Source organism: Phoca vitulina, unplaced genomic scaffold (assembly GCF_004348235.1).
Source record: "Phoca vitulina isolate PV1807 unplaced genomic scaffold, GSC_HSeal_1.0 scaffold13, whole genome shotgun sequence".
NCBI lineage: Eukaryota > Metazoa > Chordata > Mammalia > Carnivora > Phocidae > Phoca > Phoca vitulina.
In genome coordinates, this window is record NW_022589716.1 from 43,116,588 (window position 1) to 43,140,087 (window position 23,500).

Sequence of the window (23,500 nt, forward strand, 5' to 3'; positions counted from 1 at the left end):
TGAGACTCTCCTAGACCTCACGCCATATAGCTCTTCATCTGGCTGTTCATCTGTATCCTCTATTCTTGAGTTCTGTGAGCTATGCTAGTGAATTATCCAACCCAAGGGTTGCTACAACCTCCACTCTATATAGCAGGTTGGTCAGAAGCACAAGTGATAGTCTGGAGAGAGAGAGAGAGAGAGAGAGAGAGAGAGTTGGGGGGAGGGTCTTGTGGGACTGAGCCCTTAACCTGTGGGATCTGACACCATGTCTGACTGTCAGAATGGGGCTGAACTGTTGTATACCCAGCTGGTGTCTCAGAGAATTGCCTGTTGTGGGGAAAACACCCCCCACACTGGTGACCACACATGTCAGAAGTGTTCTGTGTGAGCAGTAAAGGAGACATGCAGGGAAGAGAAACATAGTAAAGAAGAACTGGGTTTTCTTTCACCCACACAAGTGAAAAACTACAGTTTCTTCCATTTATACCTGTCAATCAAGATGAAAGTGTAAGCTGTGATTATTCTGAAAACATCACTAAATACCTATGTATCAGGAAGCTGGCAACTTTTCCAATTATCTTTTTTTTCCCTTTCATATTCCTTGTATGCAAAGCAGACAGACAGGTGGAAATTTAAGTGTTCTCACTGGTAAAGGCCCCAGGACTTAGAAGTTAAGCTCCCCTCAGCCCGTGGAAGCTGCGGGACACTGGGGCCGGCCGGAACCAAGACGCGCTCCCCCACAGCCCCAGCCCTACCTTCCTGGATGCTGTTCTGCAGGTGGTTGACAATGGCTGCCAGGATAGTGGAGAGACTCATGACCTGGGCACACTGGGCCAGGCCGAGGGTGAAGAGCTCGTTCCAGCAGGCCCGCACCAGGCTGGTGTTGCAGTCCTGCCTGGGGACACAAGGTCGGGGGGGGTGTGGGTACATGCTGGTGTTCTCCAGGCCCCAGCTTGCTCCAAACAAGTAGATTCAACAAGCATTTCTTGAAAGTCTATGGTATGTCCAGGATCATTCTCCAAAAATACCACTGTCTGTGAATCTCTTAACTAAAGTCCCTCTGAGGATAAACTATTTTCTTAACAAAGACACTTTAGACTTCAGTAATGAGAAATCGAGATGGGTATGACTGAAGTGTCATCTCCTACAGCCCGCTAAGCCCACAGTAGCCCTGGCATGGCTGTTACAGATGCTGCAGCGACCCAAAGGCTAGGAGCTGAGTGTGGCCTCTGACACAGCCTGCTCCTATGCTCAAGGACAGAGGGCCTGTGAGCCCTGCCGGGGAGGGGCCGGCCCTGGCACGCAGAGAAAGGGGCCAGCCATGCCAGCTTTCAGCCCTGCCTCGGACGATTTATACTCAGGATGGCCTCTTTAGCGCACTGCTAACGGTATGACCTTATCTGAGAAGCCCCTAGATGCAGCCTCACTCTACTTGTCTCAAGATTTCAGACAACTCCTGCCTTCTGTTCCACCCTATCCCTGGCTCTCAGCACCAAGTCCTCAGCATATGGAGAAGGCCTGAGAGAAGTTGAGGAACACTGAAGCACTGGCAGCCGTGGTCCTCTGCTCCCAGTCCACAGAGTGTATTTAATAAGAAAATCAGGGTCACTGGAGCAAGATCCTAGGTGCAAACTAGAAGGGCCCTCAGATACCTTCCAGGCCATTCCTAACAAGGAGAAGGCTCTTGCCGAAGGATACACACAGAGAAAAAGGCCACTTACCCAAGTGCCTGAAAGGCTGGGATTGACCTGGCCCAGTGCATGGAGAGGAAAAGCAGGCGGGATGCGGACTCGCAGATGTAGTGCACGTTGAGGTACTCTGGCATCGGGCTGGGCATCGTGAGCTGGAGAGGAGGAGGCACACAGCACAGGAGGTGACGGAGAGACAGGGCATGGCTTTGTCAATGTGAACTGCTGTCACGTCTCAACAACTATGAGCCTGAGCTGTGATGATCTCTGATGCTGAAGTTCCTGTGTAGACCCATCCTTATGAAGCCCGTGTCCTTTGCAGTGGGGGGCTGGCACCAACGCCCCATAATCTCTTGCCCAGTGAACTAGGCTCTGATGGCACTTGGAATGTGGTCAGTGATGGTGACCTCCCAGGTCACTCACACAGACATACTCTTCAACTCTTGCCTCAGCTAAACTGGTCTTTCTTCTAAGGCAATTCCATTTTGAGCCATAGGTTAAAATCTAAATTAAATCAGTTAACAGCGATCAAGCTCATGGCTAGAAGGCATTTGGTAGGTGGCCTCAGGGTAGCAGTGAGTGAGAGCTGAGCAGAAGCCCATGTGGTGGGAGGATGAGACCCCACCACCAGAATGTTCAGGACTGGGCTCCAGAGCTCCACCGTCCAGGAGGAGAACTAATGCCTTTGATGCTGGGACCCCACTGGTGACCTATATTCTTGGCACTGGTGGGCAACTGTGAGCAGGGACCCAGTCTTCCTCAGCGACTGGTCAGGACTCCCTAGTAAAGAACGCTGGGGGAACAGGAAGACACAGTCTGTAGCCCTAGAAACTGAGAGGGCCTTGGGGAACCTGGGATTGTCTTTCAGAAGTGAGGCCAGTGAAGGAGCACGTGGGGAAGACTAACAGCCTTCTTCAAGGATGCAGGAGGTCTGTTTCCTGTGGCTCGAGACAGCAAGCAGTCAGGACCAGTGGTTAGGAACGAGGGCTGGCTGCCTGCATGCTGGAGCAGACACAGGTGCCTGCCTGAGCCTATGCTGGAGCCAGGCCATCCCAGAAAGCAGAAGAGGCAGAGTAGTCCACTAAAAGCCCTCGATGGGCAGCACCATGTCGGCCCCACCTGGCAAGGATAGGCCACACTTGCTTCAGGGTGAGCTACCTTCAGAGCCAAAACACTGTGTGCAAAACATGAGTGACCATTCTTTCTAATGAGAATACTGTTCTGGAACACAAGGTCCGGATCCAAACAAAAGCCAACAATATGAAAATGAGCTCACTGCAAGATTTTAGCTTCAAACTGCAGGCTGGGGAGGCTGGGGCATGTGATTAGGCTGAATGCACTCACCTTAAATGTGACATGAGTGTCTGAAAGGAGGGGCCCTTCGACCTCGATGATGGGTGTGGACTGGTCTCTGCTGATGACATGGATGCCCCCTCCACCACTGGCGTCTATCCCATCTGCTAGGCTTGGAGGTGAGGAGCTGTCTGTGGTATTAAGTGCTTTAGCTAAAGTATCAAATGCCCTGTAAGCAAAAATGAAGCAGGCAGTGTTGTGAATCCCCAGCTTTCAGGAGGAACGGAACTCTAGCTGAGACCTAATCTAGAAAAACAAGGCGATAGGGAAAAGATCATTCAAGTCTACCTGCTGGGGGAAGGGATAACGAGAGCTTCTGTGTACGGTCTATACATCATCACGGGCACTAAGCGATATAGTATTTATTTTCACACATAATTTCTATTTTTCACAACTACTCTCCAAGGTAGAACCCTCTCCGTTTTACAGATGTGAAAGCTGAGGCTTAGGGATGTTAAATAACTTTTCCAATACCAGCCACCCAGTGAGTGGTGGAACCAGAACTCTACCCAACTCGAATCCCATTCTCTTTCCACTGGATCTAGATCTTAATTTTGCTATCAGGCCGCAAGAGAATATGAGGACCAGGGTGCTTGTGTGGCCTGGCAAGATGGGCAGGAGTGGCCAGTCCCACAGGGAAGGGGCGAACATGAGAGCCAGGTCATAGGGAAGAAACGCCATCTGCAGCCAGTTACGGGTGTCTGGGATCAGCTAATGCCGTCTGTCAGGAACACCCTGATGGACTGAAGCTGTAGACTACTTGGAAAAAAATATACATGAGAAAAATAGACTAAAACAGAAGTGGGAAAGTGGATGAACTACTAATACTTAGTCAAAATAAAGACTGATACAAGTAACACCTGTCTACTGAAGGGTTTTCCCTGCTTCCACTGAATCACTCCATTTCCTTTTTCATTGTTTGGAATGAAAAGCAGTTTTGATTGTTTTATATCATGTAATATAAATGGGTCCATGTTCCCATAGTTAAAATGTGAAAGAAGACAGATGTGCAGGAACACTGTGACGATTTTACAATCCCTGAATAAATACAGGGTGGGTGTCAAATGCTGCCACCCGCCCTCCCGCAGCAACAACTGAGTGTGCACGTCATGGGGGAGGAGCCCCCACACTCATGGCATCATACCGAGTAATCTCACTTGCAGACTGGTCCTCCGGCTGCATTTCCGAAGTGTCACCATTGTTCAGGGATTCACTTAAGTTGGCAAGGGAGGTTACTACATTTGCCAATGTGCCCAGAGCTCCCTGGCTTGTTTCAGCCTATTAAACACAAAATAAGAACATTAAAGATGAACACAAACACACACACAAAAGGCTCTCAGGCCAATGAAGGTATAATGTTAGTTTAAAAACAGCCTCTATGGGGGGCGCCTGGGTGGCTCAGTTGTTAAGCGTCTGCCTTCAGCTCAGATCATGATCCCAGAGTCCTGGGATCGAGCCCCGCACTGGGCTCCCTGCTCCGCGGGAAGCCTGCTTCTCCCTCTCCCACTCCCCCCCTGCTTGTGTTCCCTCTCTCGCTGTGTCTCTCTTTGTCAAATAAATAAAAAATCTTAAAAAAATAAATAAATAAAAATAAAAACAGCTTCTATGGGGTGTGACCTCAACAGGGCAGCAGGGGGAGGAGATCTTTTTGGTGATGGAAGAGTTCTGTGTCTTCACTGTGGTGGTAGTTACACAAATATACACGTAATAAGGTAATGGAACAAAAGACAAACTGGACATCACCAAAATTTAAACTTTTGTGCTTCAAAAGATACTAAGAAAGTTAAATGGGGCGCCTGGCTGGCTCAGTGAGTGGAACGTGTGACTCTTGATCTCAGGGTTGTGAGTTTGAGCCCCATGCTGGGTGGAGAGATGGCTTAAAAATAAAATCTTAAAAAAAAAAAAAAGCCATTAAGAAAGTAAAAAGACAACCCCCCCTTTCCACACACAAAAGATAACCCACAGAATGGGAGGAGGTATTTGCAAATCATACATCTTAATAATGGTTTAGTAGCCAGAATATCTAAAAAACTCTTACAGTTAATAATAAAAAGACAAATGAGTTAAAAAAGAATGGGCCAAGGATTTAAACAGACATTTCTTCAAAGAGGTATACAAATGGTCAATAAGCACATGAAAGGATGTTCAACATCAATGGAAATGCAAATCAAAACCACAATGAGATACCACCTCACACCCAACAGGATGGTTATAATCAAAAAGACATAATAACAGGTGTTGGGAGGATGTGGAGAAAGTGGACCCTCTCACACACTGCTGGTGGGAATGTGAAATGGTGTAGCTACTGTGGAAAACAGTCTGGCAGCTCCTCAAAAAGTTTAAACACAGAGTTACCATATGACCAGCCATTCCACTCCTAGGTACATACATAAGAGAAATCGAAACGTATGTCCACAAAAAAACTTGTACCCAAATGTTTGTAGCAGCACTATTCATAATAGACAAAAAGTAGAAACAACCCAAATGTTCGTCAGCTGATGAATGGATAAATAAAATGTGGTTCAGCCACTCAATGGCTTAGTATCTGGCAAAAAAAAGGAATGAAGTGCTGATACATGCCACAACATGGATGAACCTCTAAAACAGTACGTCAAGAGAAAGAAGCCAGTCACAAAAAGCCATATATTGAAAGATTCCCTTTATATGAAATGTCCAGAATTGACAAAACCATAGTCAGAAAGTAGAGTAGCGGTTGGTGGGGGCTGGAGCAGGGGGAGAGGGAAGTGATGGCTTAATGGGTGCAGGGCTTCTTTTTGGGGTGATGAAAATGTTCTGGAATCAGGTAGTGGTGATGGTTGTACAGCCTCATGAATGTACTAAAACCACTGCACTGTACATTAAAAGTGTGAGTTTTCTGGTACATGAATTATATCTCCATTAAAAAAAAAAATAGGAAAGCCAAAGACATATGCAAACAAATAAACCAAGACAGGTAGACACAAATGTCTGTTGTGTCTGGATCACAAAAGTGAAAAACTAGAACAGTGGAAGAGATCCTAAGCAGAGCACTGCTTCATGCATCACAGAACAACCACATAACAAAGTATCGTGCAGCTGCTGAAAGATGCGGGCCGTCACGTCAGAGAGGAAGAGAAAGACCAGTCGGCCCGCGCTGCCCGGGTGTCGGCCGGGGGCGCCTGGGATCTCTGTGAGAGCTCTGTTATTTAGTCAAAGTACACTGTTTTGAATTTTAATAATTTAAAAGTAGAAGGTTTAAAAAACAGCTTCTGGGCGCCTGGGTGGCTCAGTCGTTAAGTGTCTGCCTTCGGCTCAGGTCATGGTCCCAGGCTCCTGGGATCGAGCCCCGCATCGGGCTCCCTGCTTGGCGGGAAGCCTGCTTCTCCCTCTGCCTCTGCCTGCCTCTCTGCCTACTTGTGATGTCTTCTCTCTGTTCCAAATAAATAAATCTTTAAAAACAAAAACAAAAAAGAGCTACCTTTAGGAGCTTTGTCTATATCCTATTATTCATGACACACGCCTGGGGTGGGTACGGTCACTTCCAGAGCACAGAGGAAGGAGCGGGGTGGAAGCGCGGGTCTGACTCTGCAGCTCTTGCTCGTCACTACTACTTAAATACCACACAGTGCCTGTGTCCGTTCTCTTCCATCCTGTGACCACGACTAACTCCTCACTTCCTGAGTGCTCACTGTATGCTGCAGGCTTTATAGAAGTAACTCACTCAAGTTTGCCAGCACCCCCTGTGTGGCGGTCCTGAGGGAAGCAGGGATGTAGGAAAGGGGGCGCATGGCTACCAAGAGTGGCGCTGGGCTCTGGACCCAGGGCCAGCCGACTCTGGAGTCTCTTGGTTCTCAGTCTCTGCGTGGACGGCACAACACAAGAGCTGCTGGGAAATCCTTCGGTAATCAGGTCTTAAGGTTATCCGGGCCTTCCCTTCAGGCTTCTGGTTTCTCTCTACCCCACCACGCATCCATCACTGTCCTGAGTGTCTACTTGACGACAGCAAGCCAGGTGTGATGGCCATGTCGCACGCAGCACCAGGGCCCAAAGACAGAAAGCTCGAGGCCCAGCCTCAGGACCACGGGATGGAAGGCCACTTTTGGTGCCAGCCAAGAGCTCCCACTGATGCCTTTCTTTCCCAAGAGAGGATGTTCCTCATGTACTGAGTGGGCTCGGCGATGTGCACGTGGACAGACGAGGAGCGTGCGGGTGGCGCCGCTCTGGCTCTCAGGGCAGGGCTCTGCCAGCACCGTTACCAAGTCCCTCCTTTTAGAGCAGGAAAACCAGAACTCAGCCATGGCTTGCTGCTACTTCATCATTACTGGGTCACATCAGGAACGAGATGGGAAATATCAATTTTCTTGCCTGGATAAAACCCTTCCCTTAGGTATCTTCATGGGGGTTAGCCAGCTTTCTCTCTCTCCTGATTGACAAACACCTCTGTTCACAACATGTTAAATTCCCTATGGCTGATTTGCTCTTAGTAGTTTTGCAATTGTCAGAATCCTGCCTGAACTTCCTCCTGCAGATCATCTAATTAAAAAGAGTGGGGTGGGGGTGGGTAATGTAACACTGTGTGTCAACCATGCTTCAGTTAAAAAAAAAAAAAAGGAACTAGTAAGTAGGCTTTTGCAAAAGGCCATCTGAGGATAAGCAGCCATTTCCCCAGCACACCAGTAGTTTGCTGATTCGTGTACTGGGGTGGGGTGGGGGTGGTTATTGAGATGAGAGCCACTGAATTTTCACCAAACTGAACTCTAGATCCTGACATGTAATAATGACTATAACCAGCCAGCCCTGAGTTTCTGGAAAGCTGTCAACATCCCTAAAACAAATCATAGGATGGCTGTATAAGAAATAAGAGATGTAGAAGGCCATGCTTTCAAGGTAGTCTCAGAAGGCCAAGAAGAAGGTGGGTGCACAAATTTAGAGAAGCAGTGTGCACTGCAACATAAAGGTGGACGAGAAGGCATAAGTAGAGAATATCACCTTGGAATCCGTGGCCAGGAGAACTGTACCATCCTCACGTATCAAAGGCTGTTGGATGTTCACAAGCATCCCTGGATCAAGAAGACCTGTTTGTCTATTTAAGACATAAAGAAACCCAGAGTAGCTTCCAACATTTAACACACAGTATGATCATGCTGCATTGCCCTGTCCCTTCTACATCTGCAAAACTGCCTGAATAGCAGAAAATCTCTAACCAGACTCAGCCATTGAGTGACTGAACCACACCCCCCTTCTCTCTAGAATGAGATGAGCACAAAGCTGGGCCTACAGCCTGAGATAGGATGCCACACAGATACACATCCCTTTGGTTTCCATGCAGACCTCAGACTGTGGCCACTTTGTTAAATAAAGTTAACTTGATCTTCAGAATATCACCAAGGAATTCTCAACTCTAGTTCTCACTAGGATACAGTTTGGATTTCTTGTTTTCCCTTTCTGTTCCTTTTAAATGAAGTTCGATAGATCACATGGGGAAAAAAAGACATAAGTTAACTTGTGTTAACTATTTGGGACTACCTGGGGACTTAGGCCTTTTGTCTATACTGCAGAAAAACCCCATCTTGAATTGCAGAGCAGTGTATGAATAACTATAGGACATAACCCCGAGGCAGGAGAAAAACCCCATCTTAAATCAGCCATCCTTGGGTCTGTCCACAGGTGTGACTGAAGCAGCTCCGAAAAGGGTGGGACGAGGCAAGACAAGGCTGAAGGCTGTGGCAGCGGGGAAGGAGCCACATAAGCTCCCTCCAAGGAATATCCACGCCTCCTCTAATCAGCTCAAAGGCTGATGGTAGTGTTGCCCTTTGTCAAAACAGGGACTGACCTTGCTCCGTCTTTATCTGCCACAAACGTGGGAGTGGCTATCAGAGGACTTCTCAGGTCCTTCCGGATATAGATTTTCTCAGTTGAAGCAGCACAATTGCTTGGTTTCTCCCGTTGCACATCAAAGGGCTTCCGTTCACTCTGCACAGCTTAAATCACAACATAAATATTCAGGTTTAGACGAAGGAGTCAAGTCATTAAAAACTACATCCTTTGTAGTAAAGTTAGGGATCTTCCATAGTAAGCCTGCTACTATAGGGATGATAAGCTCCAGTGCTAGGCACATCCAGCTCAATTTTCAGGGGACTTTTCAGCCAAAGCAAAGAAAAGCTCAAAGCCAAACAATGCCATGCTAAGTCTGAAGAGTTCAAGCTCACTGCCTGCTAAGAAACTTCAGCATGGCATTTGCATGGCCTTGTGGGGGGCCCACACTGAGCCTTCTGGGTTTTCACTTTTTGCTGCTCACAAAAGGCGCTCTCCAGGAAGAGAAACACCCATCTTCAAGTGGGCCCTTAACAGAGAGCTTGTCCAACGCATGTGTCATAGAGAACTTTTCTAATGTCCAACTCAAGCCTGCATGGCTTCTGCAAACTGTTTAATGGGGTGTCAGTTTTCTGTAACACTAGCAGTCTCTCCCTTCAGCAATCTGGTCTGAGAGAGGTATACGGACCAGAAACAACTGAAGGAAATAAAGATCTTTTTAAAAGAAAGAAAGGATGAACCCCAGATCCAATATGTAAGAAAGCTAAGGGGTCCTATTTAGACAAGGAACCTGTGGCTGAGAGAGGTGCCATGTCTTCCCCAGGCCTCACAGCTCCGAAGTGGCAGGGCTGGGGTTTGATACCCCAAAGCCTGTGTTCACCCCACTGCGCTGTGCTGCGTGCCGAGTTATCTGGAGGAGGTTTCCACACACACCATGGGGAAATGACCAATCACAGCAGCATGGGTGCTGGATCCCCTAGCTGACCCAGAATGGAAACAAAAGGAAGCCTCAGTGGATATTTTTCTCTTAGAGTATTTTAAAGCCAGGTATAGAAATCTCGCTTTCTCCCAACTTGCTAACTCAAGTGGCTTGTTCGTGTACAGTTACTCACATTCCATTTTCATGCCCATCTCTAAGCATTTTTTCAGCCGGCAAAACTGACAGCGGTTCCGGTGGTGTTTATTGATGATACAGTCTTGGTTGCTCCGGCAGCTGTAGGTCAGATTTTTCCTTACACTCCTTTTGAAGAAACCTTTGCAACCTTCACAACTGACAGCCCCATAGTGCCGGCCTAAAAGGAGAAAGTGTGTGTGAAACAGATCACCAAGAGAAGAGGTGATCCCTCACAGGCCCTGTGTCTCAGGTAAGGCTATCAAAGTAACTGGTGCACAGTGTCCGGTGCCGGCAGCCATGGCACAACCACGAGCCTGAGCATGAAGCACGGCACTGAGGTTCTTCCCTAATTTTCCTATAATCTTTAAAGTAGCCCTGTGATGTCATGATAGAAAAACAGAAGCTCGGATAGGTTACATGACAGCTGGTATATGGCATGACCTTAATGCTTTTAGCACACGAAGGACCTAACATGCAGCAGCAGCTCACGGAGGACGGCTGGGCCATCCCGCCCACTGTGCACACCTGCTCCTGGCTCCAGAGCTGGGCTGTGAAGCCACTCGGCACTCCTGTCCTGCTGACGGTGGTACGCAGCAGAAGCATGCATGAGCTGCTTGAGCACAAGGGCCCTACTCCTCCCTGTACTCCCTCGGTGTGAGTCACGTCCTGGGCCCTACAGCTACCCTGGGGGAAGCGCAGGGGCTGTGCTTATGTAGGCCCAAGGTGAAGGAAGGGTGCATGCTGTATGGCTCACTTGGATTAGGTATTCAGACTCTTTTGGAAACACAGTTCTAGAAATACATTTATTACATACAGTTCTTTTTTTCTAATCTTGTTTACTTTGGTGTCACTAACTTCTAATGACCGGTGACATTAAAAAGAGCCCCCCATCTCAGTTTACCCTTCCAAATACACCAAGCGCTTCCACATGCATCACACCTCCTTTGCTCCCAGCTGGCACAGACCATGGATACGCTCTCCTGGTTTGATCTTCTGTAACTCAATACCATAGCTACATTGCTGAGAAGAAACATTTCATAGGATCATCGCTGATGGCAGCTACTGAGCGTCCCACTGTCCTGAGCTCGAGCATGCAGAGCCATTCCCCAAGTGTGTACTTGGAGGGTCTCAATTTTGTGCCTTGAAGAGTAGTACTAAAATTGCTGTGTAGACGTCATTTTTCCTTCCTTGCGGTGTATTTCCTTAGCCTCTCTAGCCCTTAGAGTGACCTCTGATATCTGGAGACTGTGGCACTGCAAGCCTATGACTAGGCCATTCCTTTAAGCCCAGAAGGCGACTGACAAATGGGGAAGCCAAGCAGACTCTGTGGCCTCTTTGTTATGTCCATGCTTCATTCATTTGTTTAAAAGTTTGCAGAGTGCCTCTCCTGGCTGAGCAAGAAGATATAGAGATGGAGGGGCCAGACATGGTTCTTGCTCTAACAAAAAGAGCCCCTTCTGGTGTGGAAGACAGGCCTGTAAGAATCAATTATAAGAGAATGTAACAAATGCCAGAGCAGTCTATACAAAAGGACGATGAGGACACAGACAGCACTGGCTTCAGAAAAGGGATGGGATGGGCTAGGTTTTGCCTTGTTCAAGATAAGGAGTGGGAACAGAGGCAGGGCACCCTGGCACAGCAAATGGTACCATGAGCTAGGAGGGCGCTGGAGCTTCTGACCTCTGTGGATGTCTGGGCTGTCTTCCTAAGATGCTTGGTCCAACCTTTTTTTTGCTTGTTTTAACTAGGACCACAAAGTGTCCAAAGTTCCTGGGAATTCTGTGACTACAGAATAAAGTGGAACCAATCACAAAACTCAGGCCTGTGCCCGTAGCACAGCTGGAAGAATACCTTATTAAATCCTTCTCTATCCTGTGCTCATTTCAGTGGCACATATACTAAATACTCCTCCATCCTTCCTGCCTGCCTCACCTTCTACGGCTTCCCGGCATTAGCAGGCTGAAGTCTGAACTTTTGGACCAGACATCTTCTCCAGTTTCCTTTCACCCACATCCTAACCACAGAAGTCCAGGAGCTCTTCCCCAAAGACACCATGGGTGTGGACAGTAAATTCACTGGGCCCTGGCTCCACCAGCCAGAATGCCCTCCTGCTTTACACAACACACACACACACACACACACACACACACCCTCAACCTCCAAGCTTCACAGAATGTGACTGCTGCTGGGGGACCTTGCCTGACCCTATGGCTCCAGCTAGAATCTCATGCTCCCTCCTCCTTCATTACAGTAGTTACCATACTGGTTTATAGTGAGGGGATGGCAGACAGAGTAAGGATGAAGAAGAAATAGAAAACACATCTTGTGAAACAGCAAAGCACTGTGCTAATACTACCTAGATTAAAGAAATGATTGCTTTCTTGGTAGTATGTAAATATGTGACACATAACCAAGATTTATAAGTCACAGAAACAGTATCTTGACTCCTCCTTTTGATTCTAATAATCTGACAAACTGGTTTGCTTATTTATATCACTACCCCACTCAGAAAAATGGAGTTCATATTTTGAAACCTACAAACAAACAGAAAATGTTCTCTTTCCAATAATCCTCCAACCCCCACTTGGTTCATGATGTTGGACCATGATGTGCGCCTATAACCTAGGGTTACTTACCGGAGGCTTTGTCGCCACAGACCACACAGTACTCTACCACTTGTGGCCGCTGGACGTCGGCCTTACCCAGCAAGCGCTCCACAGAAGCAGAGTCCGTGACGATCTAAGAAGAATCAGGAAACAAGCAAAGTGCTGGTTAAAAACCAGATCGTTAAACAAACTAATGTTTAACTATAAATTCCTAATCTTGGGTTTCTAAGCAGGAAAACCCTGGGCAGAACTGGGAAAATCCCACCTGACAACTTACCCTGATATCAAGAATGGCCCTGTTGCTCACCTAGACAGCGCCCCTTCAGCAGTGATGGTAGTGGGCTGGGGGGGGGGGGGGGGGTTGTCCAAGGTCAGGCCCTGGTTTTTACTCACTCTCCTATCTGGCTAGCAAATCGCCCAGGATGGGGGGGCCATGTGGAGAATCACATGCAGATGCTCCGACATGAACATACTGTAGGTCTTTCTGGCTCCTTCTCTATTCCCATGAAACAGCTTGGAATGTATGCTGAGAGGCATATTTGGCAGAGAAAGAATCAAGCTTTTTTTTTTTTTCCCCAAGATTTTATTTATTCATTTGAGAGAGAGAGAGAGCAAGCAAAAGCATGAGGAGGGGGGAGGGGCAGAGGGAGAAGCAGGCTCCCTGCTCAGCAGGTAGCCCTATGTGGCGCTTGATCCCAGGACCTTGGGATCATGACCTGAGCCGAAGGCAGACACTTAACCTACTGAGCCACCCAGGTGCCCCAGAATCAAGCTTTATTAATTAAATAACTAGGTCTCTCCTTGAGGCAGCTGGGAGTAGAAGGACTAGAACAGGCGACCTCTGAAACCTGTTATTTCTCCTTCACTTGCAGGTGACTTTCTAGGTGACAGTGTTACTCATCCGGAAGAATACTGTAACTGACACCAATATGAGAAAGTGAAAAATAGCTGTTATTAAATAATGTACCAACAATAACCCTTACAATTATTTCTGTATGGTGGGAATATATATAGAAATTGCTATGTAGAATGACCTCTTATAAAACATGCAACAAAATCCACAGCCACCTTCTCATGAACAACATAAAAAAGCAGGGAGGAATTTTAATTTCAGTTGGTCAGAATGTACTCTGGGAAAGGAGGCAGTATTTACTAACTGCACTATGAGGAGTCTCAAAAGTGCAGTTCTGAAAGCTGAACATCACTTGTGCTCTCAACCCAGTCCTATCAGAAGAAAAAACATCCTTTCTTTTCCTTATTTTTCTCCATAGTAGAAAGTTCCTCCCCACTCAAAACACATGGATTCTTAGCAGCATTATTCACAAGAGCCAGAAGGAAGAAGCACCCCAAACATCCAACAACAGATGACTATATAAGTAAAGTGTGGTCTATACATACAGTGGAATATTATTCAGCCTTAAAAAGGAATGAAATTCTGACACAGGCTACAACATGGATGAACCTTGAGGACATTATGCTCAATGAAATGAACCAAATGCAAAAGAAAAAATATTGTAGGGTTCCACTTATGTGAAGTCCCTAGAATGGCCAAAGTCATAAAGACAGAAAGGAGGAGGATGGTTGCCAGGGCTGCAGGGAGAGGAGAAACCCAGAGGCAGCAGTTCACAGGAGCAGGTAAGGACAGAATGAAGAGCTGGGACCAGGCCTGACGATCTGGAAAAGATGAAGTGAGATTTAGGAACAAGTCAGTCCTCATCTGGCTGTGGTCAGCCCTAGGTGGGGCCCCTAAAATATCAGGGCCGAGAACTGCCACCGTGCAGCCTTAGGTTAGTTAGAACAATTCTCCAGTGGCCTTAGTACCAGCTTGCTCATGCCAGTCTCCTGTGGGCCACTGACTGTCCTGGCTCAACTTCCATCGCATCTGAGCACTGCAGCTGGCTGCCTCCTGGGCCTTGCCACTCACTTGCTGGTTTTTTACTTTAGCCAAAGCAGCAACCTGCCATACTTGTAGGTCCTCGAAGGACCTTCTAGAGATGGATTTCGCCTTCAAGGCAGAGGAAGAGTCACAAACCAATTTGGTAGCAGAAGTGCTGAAAGGAATGCCTGTCAACAGCCTTACCTGGATCCTGCCAGGGACAAGGTTGTCCGAGGTGGTGAATATGAGCTGCTTGGCACTGGATGTCTCCGGGGAAGCCAGGATCACCTTCCCAGTTCCAGCTCCATCTGGGCTGGTCAGGATGAACTGCTGCTTGGGGGATCCGGAGGCGTCCACTGCGGTGACTATCTGGATCTTCTGTCCTGTCTGCTGGTCTGTTACAATCTACAAGACACAACATGGAGGCTGCTCTCACGGAGTATCATGCGACTCGTGTACTTGCAGGTGGTGCTCAAAGTGGTGATTGCCCAGTGCCGTCCTGGAGTCAATGCTGGTCCAAGATGCAGTTTCACCAGTGCATGGTGAAATGAGAAAAATAAAACACAACCGTGAGCTTTTCAGAAACCAATTTTCATGGAGTTAATTTTATTTTAGGATGATATCATTCCTACTATTTTAATTAAAATGTCCTTTGGGGCGGTGGTGGGGTACTAGATGAAGGTGGTCAAAAGATACAAACTTCCAGTTTTAAGATAAAAAAAGTACTGGGATATGATGTATGGCATGGTGACTGTAGCTAACTCTGCTGTATGGTGCATCTGAAAGTTGTTAAGAAGGTAGATCCTAAGAGTTCTCATCACAAGGAATAAGCCATTTTTTCTTTTTCTTTTGTATCTATATGAGATGATGGATGTTAACTAAACTTATAGTGGCCATCATTTCATAATATATGTAAGTGAAGTCATTAAGCTGTACACCTTGGACTTACACACTACTGTGTGTCAATTATATCTCAATAAAACTGGAAAAAGTCCTTTCTTCTATGAAATGGAGATAATAATTGTAGATGATAAGTTTAACTTAAAAAAAAAAAAAAAAAGCCATGGGCGCCTGGGTGGCTCAGTTGGTTAAGCGACTGCCTTCGGCTCAGGTCATGATCCTGGAGTCCCTGGATCGAGTCCCGCATCGGGCTCCCTGCTCAGCGAGGAGCCTGCTTCTCCCTCTGACCCTCCCCCCCTCTCATGTACTCTCTCTCATTCTCTCTCTCTCAAATAAATAAATAAAATCTTTAAAAAAAAAAAAAAAAAAAAAAAAGCCCTGTCCTAGGCATAATAAAGTCCAGAGAAGTCCTGACCCTGACTCCTCCAGAGGCTCCCACCGTTCACCATCCAGGGGGCCAGCTGTCGGAGTCCGCCTCTTTCCAGAATCCCTGCCTAACTGCATCAGTTACAACTGAAATAGTTGCTACAGCAAGAGGGACTTGTCATTCCTGCTCCTGAAATTCTCTGAAGCTGTTCTACTCCCTGTCCTGCCTTCCTCGAGGCCAAGTGCCCAGCTTTGGAACACTGCCCACCCTCTCCCTGGGGCACCAGCAGGCCCTCACAGCAAATAGGATTTTGGGGGCTGTTGTGGCTGGGCCTTGGATAAGGGGAGAGGTACTACATTTCTAGCTGGAACTCCCTTCCCTCTACCATATTTATGGGCAGGTCTGGCATCCGTGCTACATCTTGACGGATGCTAACTTGTGACACAGCATCCGAAGTTCAGACAGCAAACTCACAAAGAATCTAGCACAACAGCTTTGCCAACTATCCAATATGGAAAATCAGACAATGCTGGTTAGTTAAAAAAAAAAAAAAATGACAAAGATCCAATCACTTTATTATGTTTACGGAGTGTCCACTATATGTCAAGCTCTGTTCTTTGTACTAGGGATAGGGACATGAACACAACAGAGCTCCTACCTCGTGGAGTTAACCTTATATGGGGGAAACAGACCATGAACACTGATATTGCAGAATATCAGTCATGGTAGGTGTCATAAAGAAAACTTAAAAGCAGAGTAAATGGACAAAGCATGTCAAGGGGAAGGAGGCAGGGGGGCTGCTTTAGAAAGAAAGATCTCTCTGATGGAGGTGATGTTGAGCAAAGACCTGAATGAAGCAAGAGAGGAAGCCATGCAAGTATGTGGCAAAGTATTTTATAGGCTGAGGGCACAGCAAGTTCAAGACCAGAAAGAGCAGACTGGGAACAGAAGATGCATGAACAAATCCTTAGCTGATGGTGGTGCATGAATCCCAGCATAGCATCATTTGCAACTGATCAAGGTCAAAAGATCTTGAAGGCTGAAGAACAGATTTAGAGAACGAAAGGAAGTACCTTTCATTGTTACAACCTGTGGCATACACACTCAGAGTCCCCTGGAAAAGTAAAACATGAGACAGACAACTTTTTTTTTTTTTTTTTTTAAAGATTTTATTTATTTATTTGACAGAGAGAGACATAGTGAGAGCAGGAACACAAGCAGGGGGAGTGGGAGAGGGAGAAGCAGGCTTCCCGCGGAGCAGGGAGCCCAATGTGGGACTCGATCCCAGGACGCTGGGATCATGACCTGAGCCGAAGGCAGACGCTTAACGACTGAGCCACCCAGGTGCCCCGAGACAGAAAACTTTATAAGAAGAATTCTCTTAAACTTTCCTACCCAATGCTGAACTGAAAGACTGCAGACAGACTGGCTGACACACACTTCTCTCAGCTGCCACAGAAGGGACTCTTACCTTAGTTAAAAGGTAACAAGCTGGCCTTTGGAAGGCCCTTATAACCTTGAGATCTGGGAGTAAAATGTCTGACTTCCTTTTCATGTCTATCAAAACTTATCTACTTCCTAAATTACCTTCCCTGTTAACAAATGAAATAGTCATGTGATTGCGAGGGATCTCCAATCACCAGCTATAACCAAGGCAAGGCTAGTTGAAGTCCTTCACGTGTTCAGAGGTAAGACACCCTGCACCTGAGTACACACACAGTCACTGGCATGTCACCACCTTTGATGCTATTCCCCAGGCCTCTTGGTCGAGACATGGCAGGTATGGGGCTGGGGCAGGGGTGGGAGGTAGGAGTAACTGGGTCCAGCTGCTCTTGGTGGCTCTATGTAACATATCCCAAAGCTCAGATTATTCTTTTCTTTTTTCTCCAAAAGATTCCGGCTCACAAAACCCCAGGATGACCCTCAGGCAAACAAAGGCCTTGCTGACAAATATCAGCAGGCAGATACCTGTTTAATGACACCAAGGAAACATCAAATTGAGGATGTATCCAGACTTATTAAATCTCCCGAGGAGGGGTGGTGAAAAGGTGCTGTTGGTAGAATCATGTCCCCCCAAAAGAGATGGTTACATCCTAACCCCCCAGGGCCTGTGAATGCGACCTTATTTGGAAACAGGACCTTTGCAAGTGTGATCAAGTTGAGTCCATAATGGAAGAGGGTGGGCCCCAAATCCAGTGACTGGTGTCCTTACTAGCAGGCCTGTGATGACAGAGGCAGAGGCTGGAGTGCTGCAGTTGCAGGCAAGGAACACTGAGGATTTCCGGTCACTACCAGAAGCTAGGAAGGCACAGAGGGATGCTTCCCTAGAATCTTAGAGAGAGCATGCCCCTAGCAAATACCTGAATTTGGGCTTCTGGGCTCCAGAATTGCGAGAAAATAAATTTCTGTTGTTTTAAGGCACCAAGTTTGTGGTAATTTGTTATGGCAGCCCTAGGAAACGAACATAAGAGGCAAACTTTATTTAATCTCTTCACTTGGAACAAATGTTCATACTCTCTGCTTGCAAACAGTAACAAATGGGGGGAGGGGAAGAACCTAAGGAGGAATGTCTTGTTTTCTCTGTGATTTTTTTTTTTAAGAGAGAGAGTGAGCAGGCAGGAGGGGCAGAAGGAGAGGGAGAGAGAGAATCTCAAGCAGCCTCCATGTTCAGCACGGAGCCCAACACAGGGCTTGATCCCACGGCCCTGAGATCATGACCCGAGCTAAAAATTGGACGTTTAACTGACTGAGCCACCCAGGTGCCCCTCTGTGACTCTTAAGGCCTTCCAAGGCTGGCTACATGGTTAGTACTGCTACAACTCTTGTTTTGAAAAGGTACATTTGTTCCAGTGTGACTGATATATTAGGGACTATTCTGTGCATAAAATAAATCTTGTGTTTATGCATGACTTCTCCTGAGAAACAGTACACACACAGAGAATGACCCCCAGGTGAAGTGAGCGGAGTGGGAATAGCCAGCTCAGTGCATGTGCTGTTAACAGCTTTCCCTGATTTCAGATCACCCCACTCACAGCAGCTCAGGAGCTACAATCCTCCCACATCCCCTCCACAAGCAAGCTTCAGGTCTCTTTCAAGGAAAAGTGCCACATTTATGGTCGTCATTATGTATTTCTTAACCATTTAATGTATGTAAAATCGCAATTTAAATCAAATCAAATTCATACCTGCTTTTTAATGTGTCACCCACAATTTCTGAATATTATGCCACTAACCCCACATACCCCCATAAGCCCTGTGGTTTCCACTGTAGAATTTTGCACAGTATGGGAATTTTTAGAACACGTAAGTCACATTATAGCAGAGATGACTACATACTCTACTGGCCCAAGGCCCTCTCTACTTCTACCCCAAAAGGACCTCAAAGATCTGACTTACTGCCATTCTCCTCCATGTTACCCACTCTCTGTTCCAGCCAAGCTGGGCTCATCATTCATGCTGTAAAGAAAAGTCTGCAAATGGACAGCCTGAAGGCAAAAAACAGTCACTGGATAACTTTTGCTTGACCTCCCAGAGTTTAAAATTTAAAAAACTGGTTGGCACTACCTGAGGATAGAGTATTTACCATAAAAATCAGATTTACAGTTCTTTTGACAAGCTGTCCCCATCCTTGCCCCCAAGTTCCCCTGTGGTTATCAACTGGCTGTGTGTGGTTGCTCCTTTGGATGGGGCACAGGCGCTCTGTTTGGCCCTAATTCCCACCCTGCCCACCTTCTTCACTGCCAGCTGGTCCTGTAAACACAGGTTTGTGATCCTGAAATAGGGCTTTGCAGCTAGAGCTGCGAATGGAATGCTCATTCTACTGCTTCCCAACTGGGTCACTGTGGAACAGTTATATGTGCTTTCTGAGCCCCTGTTTACATATCTTTAAAAAAGAATTATTACGTCTGAAGGCAGTTGGTATGAGCCCCAGAATATAAGAGGACCTTGCTAAAAATATCTGCTCTAAACTCTCACATACTTGTCTCCTCATTCAGAAGCCTTTTTTACTCCTTTCATCTCATTGAATCTCTCCCTCCGACTTCGGCTCACTCACTCACTCATTCATTCCTCAAATGCTTACAAAGGGTCTACTCTATGCCGGGCACTTTGCTAGATTATAGGCATGATGGAGATGGCAGGAGCTCTCGTGAAGCTTCTAAGTTTAGTGGAAAAGTGGCAAAAGACAAGTAAACAGAACAGCCAATGAACAATTTATGATAAATGTTATGAGGGAAAAGATCTGGCTAGAGTAGGAGAGAGTAACACAGGCACTTAACTTTTTAGAAAGAGAGGTCAAGAGAGGTCAAGGAAGGCTTCTGTGTCAAGGTGGCATTTAACTCAGGATTCAAGGCTAAGAAGGGAGTCAGATAAAGGTTTAGGGAAAAGTGTGTTCCAAGCAATGGGAAATGTTCTGGCATATGGAAAGCCCTAAGAGGAAGGAACTCTTAGAACTGACATCAGGCCTATGGACAATGAAGAGTGGCCCAGGAACCTAGCGAGGGAGGTGGGCTGGCCCTAGTGGAAGTCAGGATTTCATTCCAAGTACAACAGGAGCCACTCAGGGGTTTTGCCCTCCTAAATCAGGGTCTTCAGGTTTCTTATGCTATTTTATATCTATCTTATATAGTATGCTATACAAACACATATATTTTTAAATATATATATATAAAATTTGTCAGATTATTATAAGTCGGCATATTAAAGCATAACAAAGGACAATAGAAGAGATACTTAAAAGTAAAGGCAAAGAAAATCTGTTAAAAATTTTTTTGACCTATGCAAAAAGGTACATGAATCTTTTACTCAAATATAAATTTTAACTCATGAGTAGTTAGTGCTGCTCACAGGCAAAGATCAAACAAATATATTCTCCATTCAGCCTCACTAACTCAATCCCTAGAACGTTTACGTAGATAAAATATTTGACAAAGATTTCCTCCCTGAATAACACAAAACAGTGTTTTCTAAATACAGTCAAGACTTGAAGTGAAGGAATGATGGACTTTGCATTTTAAACAGATATTCCTGGATGTTGGATGGAAAAAACATAGAACAAAAAAAAGTGGAAACTGAGAAACTGTTCAGATGTCCCTGGAGGAGCCCAGGTGGGAGGTGAAGATGGGGGCTGTGGGTCTGGAGAGCAGAGGATCACTGCAGGATGTGTGCTGGAAGGAGAAGCGACAGCACATGCAAGTGGGTACAGATGTGAGGACTGGAGAATGAAGAGCCAGGAATGACTCTCGGGTTTCTAGCCTGAACAATGAATGGCATGGTGGAGGGAGCGAGGGTTGGTAGGAATTCAGAAGTCCGTTTTTGGCCTATCAAATACGAGATGCCTAAATAGATATGTCAAGTAAAATACCAGATAGATGAGTGTGGAGCTCAAAGTATATTTCTGGTTTCAACTTCAATATAAAGAGCTTAGAAGTCGCCATTTCATCTTTACAACAAGAAAAAGCAAGATAAACTGAAAATCAATGACCTTCCTTGGACTTATCAGAGAACTTGAGTGTGCAGGGCAAATCCGTCCCCAAATCTGGAGAGGTAGATTCACAAAGTCTGAGATCTGCTTAGGTGGAGCAGAAGCCAACCTGGAGGAATATTTAAAAGGTAATTACAAAGAACTGCTGGAGACTTAGCACAGACTAGGATGGGAGTAAGAAACTCCTGGGGGCCACAGTCTTGGGAGGGTCAGGGATTTTAGACCTAGGAATCCCACTTGGTTCTCAAGGTGAAGAGATGAGAAAGATTCCCTGGTGGCTCTGGTAGGGGTAGGGGAAGAATTTTTGTAAAATAAACTCAAGGGTTTCTTCTGTAAAAGAAACACAGGTCTATTCCCCAGGGGAAAACACTTTACTTGAGTCCTATCCCACCTGGGGAAAGGGCATTTCTTCAACTCCAGGCCTCTCGGACCTTTCTATCTTAGAGAAAGGGGTGGGCAGTAAGGGAATAATACACACTTGTGAAGGTTACAGCCTGCAATATGATTTATAAGAAAAATATAATTGGTCATTCAGATGACAAAAATATATTTTTCGATATATTCGATCTTCACCCACAGCTCCTAAAAATGCTTTAGAGCCAAAAAAGTGAAACGAGTGTCTTGTTATTAATGAAGGTGACTTTTGGGACCCCTCCCAAGGGCAGGGGCTGGTTGCCAGAAGGATCAACCATGTGATTAAAAGGTTGGAACTTTCAGTACCACCCCCTCCGGGGGGGGTTGGGGTGTGGGGGAGGGGCTGGAGGTTGAATCAGCCAGTGGTCAATTACTTAATCAATCATGCCTATGTAATAAAGCCTCCATAAAAACCCAAGAGAACAGCTTTTTGGCCCTTTACAGAGAGCCTCCATGCTTGGTGAACCAGAACACTTCCATGTGTCACCAAGCTGGCCCCAAGCTTCACGAGGGCAGAAGCTCCCTCGTTTGGCACCTTGCCCAAGGTATCTTCATCTGGCTGGTGATCTGTATCCTTTAACAAACTGGTAACCATGAGTAAGTGCTTCCCTGAGTTCTGTGAGCTGCTCTAGCAAATTAATTGAACCTAAGAACATCACTGGAACCTCTAATCTGTAACTGGTTGGTCAGAAGCTCAGCTAATAGCCTGGGACTTGTGACTGGTGTCTGAGGTGAGAGTAGGGGTCAGTCTTACAGGGCTGAATCATTAGTCTGTAGAATCTGATGCTATCTCTGCGCTGATAGTGTCAGAACTGCTTGGTGTTGTGTATGCGGGACCCCTCCAACCCCACCTCAAAGTTGGAACTGGGTCCTGGAACTCATACAGGTAGCCCAGGGACACAGGCCTACTAAATACTGAGATTTCATCATAAGATGATAGAATGCTTTCCCTCCCTGACACCTTACCACCCTACCAACAGGGCTCCAGTATAACAGTGGATTACAGATGGAAGAGCTTCAAGACACACACTCTCTGAGGAAGAATATCCAAGGAAGCCCAAAGTCAAGAGGAGAGACTAAGACAAAGACACTAGAGGAATCTGAAGCCTCTGGACCTACAGCCACAGCAAACACCACACACAGTTCAACCCTAGCCAGATTAACATAAATCCTCATAGTAGAGGTTTATTTACTTCACTTCTTATTACCTAACAGCAGATACTGTCTGGTTTTAAAAAGAATATGTATAAGGCATGCCAAAAGGCAAGAAAACACAATCGGAAGAGATAAAACAAGCAGCAGAATCAGACTCCAAAAGGACAAAAATCTTGGAATGACCAAACAAGAAACTTAAAATAGAAAGATCAATATGTAAGGTCTCTAGAGGAAAAAGTAGACAACATGCAAGAACAGATGAGAAATGTAAGAAGATGGAAATTCTCAGAAAGTAGGAAATGCTAAAAATCAAAAACACAGTAAAAAAATGAAGAATGCCTTGATGGGCTCGTCAGTATACTGGATACAACCAAGGAAAGAATGAAATGCAAAGGGAGAAAACAATGAGGGAAAACAAAACAAACAAACAAAAAAACCAGAACAGAGTATCCAAGAACTATGGGACAATTTCAAGATGTAACATACGCATAACTGGAATACCAGGAGAATGGGGAAATGTTTGAATACTAGCTGAGAACTTTAAAAAATTAATGACAAACAACAAAGCACAAATCTATGAAGCTCAGAAAACATCAAGCAGATTAAATACTAAAATACTACATCTAGACATATCCTACTTGTGAGACTAAATACAAATGAAAGAGGCTTAATTTTCCCTGTTGAAAATAAAGGAAGAGGGCGCCTGGGTGGCTCAGTTGGTTAAGCGACTGCCTTCGGCTCAGGTCATGATCCTGGAGTCCCTGGATCGA

General features: G+C 46.0%; 2 protein-coding genes across 4 annotated transcripts in view; one reads left to right on the top strand and one right to left on the bottom strand.

Moving 5' to 3' along the window:
* The window catches only part of MRPS25 (mitochondrial ribosomal protein S25), a 41,228-nt gene extending 27,285 nt beyond the window's left edge, over positions 1 to 13,943 (top strand). Inside the window, exon 5 of the mRNA XM_032411994.1 lies at positions 13,409 to 13,943. Within this exon, the coding sequence (XP_032267885.1) occupies positions 13,409 to 13,458 (50 nt within the window). The 3' untranslated portion in view covers positions 13,459 to 13,943. The remainder of the gene's footprint in view (positions 1 to 13,408) is intronic.
* Positions 1 to 23,500, bottom strand: part of NR2C2 (nuclear receptor subfamily 2 group C member 2) — a 100,507-nt gene that overhangs the window by 14,600 nt on the left and 62,407 nt on the right. For all 3 annotated transcript variants that reach the window (XM_032411991.1, XM_032411990.1, XM_032411989.1), the window contains 9 exons: positions 14,617 to 14,817; positions 12,567 to 12,669; positions 9,929 to 10,108; positions 8,836 to 8,983; positions 7,992 to 8,085; positions 4,168 to 4,301; positions 3,015 to 3,192; positions 1,704 to 1,825; positions 738 to 877 (listed from right to left, as the gene is read on the bottom strand). In XM_032411991.1, the coding sequence (XP_032267882.1) occupies positions 738 to 877; positions 1,704 to 1,825; positions 3,015 to 3,192; positions 4,168 to 4,301; positions 7,992 to 8,085; positions 8,836 to 8,983; positions 9,929 to 10,108; positions 12,567 to 12,669; positions 14,617 to 14,817 (1,300 nt within the window). The remainder of the gene's footprint in view (positions 1 to 737; positions 878 to 1,703; positions 1,826 to 3,014; positions 3,193 to 4,167; positions 4,302 to 7,991; positions 8,086 to 8,835; positions 8,984 to 9,928; positions 10,109 to 12,566; positions 12,670 to 14,616; positions 14,818 to 23,500) is intronic.